This window comes from Oncorhynchus clarkii, chromosome 10 (assembly GCF_045791955.1).
Source record: "Oncorhynchus clarkii lewisi isolate Uvic-CL-2024 chromosome 10, UVic_Ocla_1.0, whole genome shotgun sequence".
Classification (NCBI taxonomy): domain Eukaryota; kingdom Metazoa; phylum Chordata; class Actinopteri; order Salmoniformes; family Salmonidae; genus Oncorhynchus; species Oncorhynchus clarkii.
Window position 1 is genome coordinate 18,061,760 of NC_092156.1, and position 7,529 is coordinate 18,069,288.

At 41.4% G+C, this 7,529-nt stretch overlaps 1 protein-coding gene across 4 annotated transcripts in view; it reads left to right on the plus strand.

The window, feature by feature from the left end:
- The window catches only part of LOC139418079 (transmembrane protein 248), a 20,754-nt gene that overhangs the window by 2,851 nt on the left and 10,374 nt on the right, over positions 1-7,529 (plus strand). For all 4 annotated transcript variants that reach the window (XM_071167256.1, XM_071167255.1, XM_071167253.1 and 1 more), the window contains 3 exons: positions 5,294-5,444; positions 5,902-6,085; positions 7,456-7,529. The exon at positions 7,456-7,529 is cut by the window's right edge. In XM_071167256.1, the coding sequence (XP_071023357.1) occupies positions 5,294-5,444; positions 5,902-6,085; positions 7,456-7,529 (409 nt within the window). The remainder of the gene's footprint in view (positions 1-5,293; positions 5,445-5,901; positions 6,086-7,455) is intronic.

Here is a 7,529-nt window from a genome sequence, read left to right on the forward strand (position 1 = left end):
GGTTTAGGAAATCCTTTATCGATAGGTTTTGAGTTACCATGTTTCATGGGGAGCTTAAAGAGTGGCTCAGTGGGAGTGAACAGTGAAGCATTGTATAGTCAATCAGAGGCTAGTAGTCCCGATACTCCTCCCAGTCTGTCCCATGGTAGGGAGAGGAACAAAGTGCCTTTGGCCTCTGTTGCTACGGAGTGTGTTTCAGTCACAGACTGAATAGGTATTGATGTACACCCCCCCACCTTTTTTTGTTGCAATTTGCCACTTAACTGAGACAATAGTCCCTTGTCAACATAAGGATTATTAGAAATCAATGCCAAATTCCTTCTCCGTGCGCGTCACCTGCAGGCTTTGCATGGGCATAGTAGGCCAGTCTCAAAGCTGTCTGACTGTTTGAATATGTATGTTTGCAGTCCAGTGTTTTCTGGATCAAAAGGGGCTTAGGTGGCAGGGGACATGGTAGGAGGCCATCATCTTGCCGGTGTAAAGACATTTTTAATTTAAGCCAGTTTCCTGCAATTCTACAAATTTCTCCATGAAGCTGAGATAATACTTTTTTAGATTTGAAGCTAATTTCCTGCTATTCTACATATTCTGCCATGGAGCTGAGAGAAATTTACCATTTTTAAAGCAGTGCTTTGTTTTGCTCAAACATAATAATAAAATCAATACTGTCAAATTCATTGTTCTTGGAATTTTCAGTTAACCCTCACTGTCTAGCTTTTATTTTGAGAATTGTTAGTTCTCAAATTATATTATAAAAAAATATAGAGGTCCATTATCTTTTCTACATACATCAAATCAAATTTTATTTGTCACATGCACCGAATACAACCTTACTGTGAAATGCTTACTTAAAAGACTTTAACCAACAATGCAGTTCAAGAAAGCGTTAAGAAAATATTTACCAAATAAACTAAAGTAAAAAATAATAAAAAGTAATGCAACAAAATAACGAGCCTATATACATGGGATACCGATTCGTTGTGCGGGGGTACAGGTTAGTCAAGGTAATTTGTACATGTCAGTACGGGTGAAGTGACTATGCATAGATAATAAACAGCGAGTAGCAGCAGTGTAAAAACAAATGGGGGGGTCAGTGTAAAAACAAATGGGGGGGGGGGGGGTCAGTGTAAAATAGTCTGAGTGGCCATTTGATTAATTGTTCAGCAGTCTTATGGCTTGGGGATAGAAGCTGTTAAGGAGCCTTTTGGTCCTAGACTTGGTGCTCCGTACTGCTTTCCTCTGACACTGCCAAGTATATAGGTCCTGGATGGTAGAAAGCTTGGCCCCAGTGATGTACTAGGGTGTACGTGCTATATTCTGTAGCGCCTTACAGTCAGATGCCGAGCAGTTGCCTTACCAGGCGGTGATGCAACCGATCGGGATGCTCTTGATGGTGCAGATTTAGAACTTTTTGAGGATCTGTGGACCCATGCCAAATCTTTTCAGTCTACTGATGGGGAAAATATGTTGTGCCCTCTTCACGACTGTCTTGGTGTGTTTGGACTGTCGTGGAAATTCTTACACAGGGACACTCTAAGTCAATCTTAATTGAATCATTGTTTATTTGTCAGCGTGCTGGAGAGGTTCCAACTCAATCAGGAGCCCTGCCTGGGCAGTCGCAGCTGTTGTCTTATATATGGCTATACGCAGATAAGTTATATTTGCATAATTTAGTATAATTAATTGATCATTACCATTTTGTTTCATTCATGTGACCGATCAATACCTCATGAGGCTTCTTCTCTCTAAGCTGAGACCTTTAACCTCTTGCGATGAGCAAACCCGTTATCCGGGAGCGTAATCATAGCCTCAAATGCATTAGCATACGGACATAAATACCCCTAGAAACTTTTCCTATTCATGAAAATCGCAAATGAAATGAAATAAATATATTCAAACACAAGCTTAGCCTTTTGTTAACAACACTGTCATCTCAGATTTTCAAAATATGCGTTACAGCCAACGCTAGACAAGCATTTGTGTAAGTTTATCATGGCATGCTATGCTAGGCTCTGCTGGCAGCAGGCAACATTTTCACGAAAATAAGAAAAGCAACCAAATTAAATAATTTACCTTTGAAGAACTTCAGATGCTTTCACTCAGGAGACTCCCAGTTAGATAGCAAATGTTCCTTTTTTCCCAAAATATTATTTTTGTAGGCGAAATAGCTCCCGTTTGTTTATCATGCTTGGCTGAGAAATCGACGTGAAAATGCTACCATTACAACGCCAAACTTTTTTCAAAATTAACTCCATAATATCGACAGAAACACGGCAAACGTTGTTTAGGATCCACCCTCAAGCTGTTTTTAACATATATATTCGATAATATATCCGTCGGGGCAATTGGTTTCTCATAAGAAGCGATTGGAAAAATGGCTACCTCAGTATTTTACGCAAGGTTTTCTGCGGGAGACACCATGTGACCACATGCTATATATGGTCCCTTACAGTCATTCTTCAATGGAAATGCCTAAAAAGACGTCACAATGCTGTAGACACCTTGGGGAATACGTGGAAAACGTAAGCTCATTCCTAGCTCATTCACAACCATATAAGGAGTCATTGGCATGAGGCGGTTTCAAAAAATGCGTCACTTCCTGGTTGGATTTTTATCTGGTTTTCGCCTGTAACATCAGTTCTGTGGCACTCACAGACAATATCTTTGCAGTTTTGGAAACATCAGTGTCTTCTTTCCAAAGCTGTCAATTATATGCATAGTTGAGCATCTTTTCGTGACAAAATATCTTGTTTAAAATGGGAACGTTTTTCATCCAAAAATTAAAATAGCGCCCCCTAAATCCAAGAGGTTAACTGAGTTCTTTCGTTCGTAAAAACAAGGTGTGGGCATACTGCCAAATTGCAGCTACTGATAGTGAGGATTTGTTCAGTCAGCCACTTGCATGAACAAAGAAATGAGTTATAAGAAAAGCACAAAAATAAACATTTGCCGTACAAGACCATGATATTTAGTTGGTGATGTGGACACCAAGGAACTTAACTCTCGACCCGCTCCGCTACAGCCCTGTCGATGTTAATGGGGGTTGTTCGGGCCGCCTTTTCCTGTAGTCCACAATTAGCTCCTTTGTCTTGTTCACATTGAGGGAGAGGTTGTTGTCCTGGCACCACACTGCCAGGTCTCTGACTTCCCTATAGGCTGTCTCATCGTTGTCTGTAATCGGGCCTACCACTTGTGTCAACAGCAAACTTAATGATGGCGTTGGAGTTGTATTTGGCTACTCAGTCATGGCTGAACAGGGAGTACAGTAGGGGACTAAGCACGCACCCCTGAGGGGCACCAATGTTGCAGCTCAGCCTGGCAGACGTGTTGTTGTGTGATATCTGATTAAGTCGTTTACACTCAGTGTTTTTCCATCCCAATAGTTTTTTTGCCCTGCCCAAGGATTTCAATGGCAGGAAAAACCCCTGCAGTCAGCGTTTGTTTTCCCCCCAAAATAAAACTTCACATGTGAATTGAATTACATATATCGATGGAGGCTAAATGGGCTGTTGCAGGACATATGTCATATTCCTTACAGTGGAGCTCTTGTCAACTGCACATTCTTTACATGTCCAGGGGCCAACTGTGATGCTGTTTTACCTGTCAGGAGTACTTACAAGCAACATTTCCTCAATTTTGGCACTGAGCAAACTCTGCAACTTCCGGTGCATGTTATCTGTGAACAGTGAGGCTGTACTAGCTTTACATTGTAAGTGGCCAAGTAGGCTACTGTGGCTATTTGATCATAATGTATGCCTACTAAGAAAAGCAATGGAGAAAAACACATCCCGTTCTATCATTCAGCCTACGGTAGCAGCCATTCTGTGGTGTTCAATGCTTACATTCCATGAGACTAAGAAAATCAAAAACATGCAGGGCTTGCCATTAACCTGTTTATCCACTTGTCCTTCAGACAAGGAGGTGACTGAACATGTTGTGTTTGATGCAAGAAACTACTTTACAGAATCAGACATTATGCTGCCTATTGGCTACTTACTTTATTGGCTGTCTCAAAATACAACACTGTCCCTTTTAACCTCTACTGGATCAATGCTCAACCCCCCGCCCCCCCCGCGGGACGATTGAGGTAACGTGCGCTAATGTGATTAGCATGACGTAGTAAGTAACCAGAACATTTCCCAGGACATAGACATATCTGATATGGACAGAAAGCTTAAATTCTTGTTAATCTAACTGCACTGTCCAATTTACAGTAGCTATTTCAGTGAAATAATACCATGCTATTGTTTGAGGAGAGTGCACAGTTATGAACTTGAAAATGTATCAATAAACCAATTAGGCACATTTGGGCATACTTTTGAACAGTAATGCAATGGTTCATTGGATCAGTCTGACACTTTGCACATACACTGCTGCCATCTATTGGTCAAAATTGAAATTGTGACTAGAGTCCTATGTCATATAATGGTTTTTCTCTTTCATTTCAAAGATGAAAGATAAACACTTTTTTTTTTTTTTACCAGATCATTAATTTTACATTTCCACACACTTCAAAGTGTTTCATTTCAAATGGTATCAAGAATATGCATATCCTTGATTCAGGTACTGAGCTACAGGCAGTTAGATTTGGTATGTAATTTTAGGCACAAAAAAAAAGTTTTTAAAGCAGTTTTTGATGCGATCCTTAAGTTAAGACATAAAGGTCTTTACCTGTCTTGCTTTTCCAAGATGGCTAGAAATGTGCACGTTGTGCTTTTGTTGGAAGCAAACACTCTCCATTGTTGACTATAACTGAGCTATAACTGGGCTAATAACTCACTAACTAGCAAAGAATATGATCAAATGTGTACACATGGCTACATGCAACTCTCACTTTGATCTCAAAACAAGCGCATCTACTCACGGGGTTTAGACTGCTGTAGCCTAAACACAGTCCAGTTCAAAGTGAATGGCACAGATCCATATATGGCTATGCATATAGGCCTACTGCAACTCTGATTGGTTATGGCGCACCGGTCTGTGTAGAGTACTGACTTGCCTGTCAGTGTAATAGAATCCTATTCTAATGGCACTACTTATAAGAACATCTCTTGCACAGTTATTTTTGCATACTAAATCTTGCGTAGTTCGTTTTTGTTTCGGTATATTACATTGAAAGTGGCTATTGCGTTGATTCGTTCACAATTCCCAGTGGAGCGAAACGTTGACAGTGTTAACTAAAGGGGAGAACTGTAGAAAGTTGAGTGAAGTTCAATCTTATTCTGTGTGGCAGTCCGAGGGGAGCTGCACGCATCTTAGAGGGAACATTGCTTACGTGTGTGTGTCCTCAAAGGCAGGGATGCCCACGAGGAGATGAACATCACCTTCACACTGCCAGCGTCATGGAATTCTGATGAGTGCGTGCTGCACGGCCACTGTGAACAAGTCGTGTTTAGCACTTGTATGACCATCACTGCTGCCAGCAACGTCTTCCCTGTCACAGTGTGAGTGCCACTAAACCCCTGAATTGTGATGCATCCATATACTAAATGATTTTTGTATTTCATGACTCGACCTGTATTTGATAGTCAATGTTGGACTTTCATTTAGGCAATCTTGTAATACGTATAGTGAAATTTTAAAATTACTTTTGACATTGGAATAAAACTGATGGAATCATCAGTCATTTGCTCATGACAGTGAATAACCTCACATTAGTAACACTGACAACTAAGTGCACACTGTTCGTAGAATATCAGTTGTACTACGGTACAAGGAGACTTTTGTATTAAATTCAAGTTTTATCAAACTGAGTACTAAGCATTGGTGCAGAACTTCATGGTCCAAACAGAATAGTTTTAACATAGAACAAAGAGTTTTTTCATGACCATGTCTCCTGACCGTAATAAAATAGATTGGAACAGGGCAAGATATTCAAGTTTATTAAATGTTGCCTTCCAGGCAACCGCCCCACTGTGTCCCAGAGACCTACACCAACGCCACGTCCTGGTACAAGATCTTCACCACGGCCCGTGACTCGGACACCAAGTACACGCAGGACTACAACCCTTTCTGGTGTTACAAAGGAGCCATCGGGAAGGTGTACCACACCCTCAACCCCAAGCTGACCGTCATCGTGCCAGACGTGAGTCAGCAGCCACTGTCTGCAGCAGTGCCTTTTTATGTCCGAGTCCCAAATGGCACCGTATCCTCTAGTGCACAGCTTTTAACCAGTGCCCTATGGGTGCCATTTCAGACGCAGCCTGTGTTTGTGGATAACCTTGCTGAGGGTTTAGACTGAGAACGTTTGAGAGTAAAGCCTTTTACACTACATGGCCAAAAGTGCTCGTCAAACATCTCATTCCAAAAACATGACGTTAATATGGAGTTGGTCCTTCCTTTGCTGCTATAACAGCCTCCATTCTTCTTGGAAGGCTGCGTGGACTTGCTTCCTTTCAGCCACAAGCATTAGTGAGGTTGGGCACTTATGTTGGTCGATTATGCTACCTGTTCCAATGAATAGTGCCAACCATAAAGTTTGCTGGAGGAGGAATAATGGTCTGGGGCTGTTTTTTTCATGATTCGGGCTAGTCCACTTAGTTCCATTAAAGGGAAATGTTAACGCTACAGCATACAATGACATTCTAGGCGATTCTGTGCTTCCAACTTTGTAGCAACAGTTTGTGGAAGGCCCTTTCCTGTTTCAACATGAAAATGCCCCCGTGCAAAAAGCGAGGTCCATACAGAAATGGTTTGTTGAGATCGGTGTGGAAGAACATAGCCCTGACCTCAACCCCATCGAACACCTTTGGGATGAGTTGGAACGCCGACTGCGAGCGAGGCCTAATTGCTCAACATCAGTGCAGACCTCGCTAATGCTCTTGTGGCTGAATGGAAGCAAGTCCCCTCGGCAATGTGGAAAGCCTTCCCAGAGGAGTGGAGGCTGTTATAGCAGCAAAAGGGCAGACCAACTCCATATTAATACCCATGATTTTGGAATGAAATGTTCAACAAGCCGGTGCCCACATACTTTTATCAAAATGGGTCCATTTAAGAAGATAAGTACTGTTTTTGGTATACAGCTTGGACATAGGCTCTTGTCTAGTTTAATTATGTGTAACTTCATATCATGAGTGATTTTTATTTTTATCATCCTTCTGTGTTCTCTCCAATTCAATTGTATAATGCATTCAAAATGGAAACTGTAAATCTAAATCCCCAAGTGCACATTAGCTAATATGTTCTAACTGACTAAAGATAGAGCAATATTGCAGAAGCACAATTTGCAATTAAATTACATTTGACTTCAACCAGATTTATCCTAGGGGACCAATGGCATTATTCAATTACCAACCAGTTTTCCTAAAACATTATTTATATTTGAAATGACAGGAACAATACATGGGGGGGGTTGCTATTAGAGAAAATAGTGCATACTGTACTTGGAAACGGGCTATGTCGTCCTTCATGAGGTAGTGTTTACCTGGCGCTGAGGCTATTTCTCTCTTTTTGCAGGACGACCGCTCACTCATCAACCTGCACCTAATGCACACCAGCTACTTCCTCTTTGTGATGGTCATCACCATGTT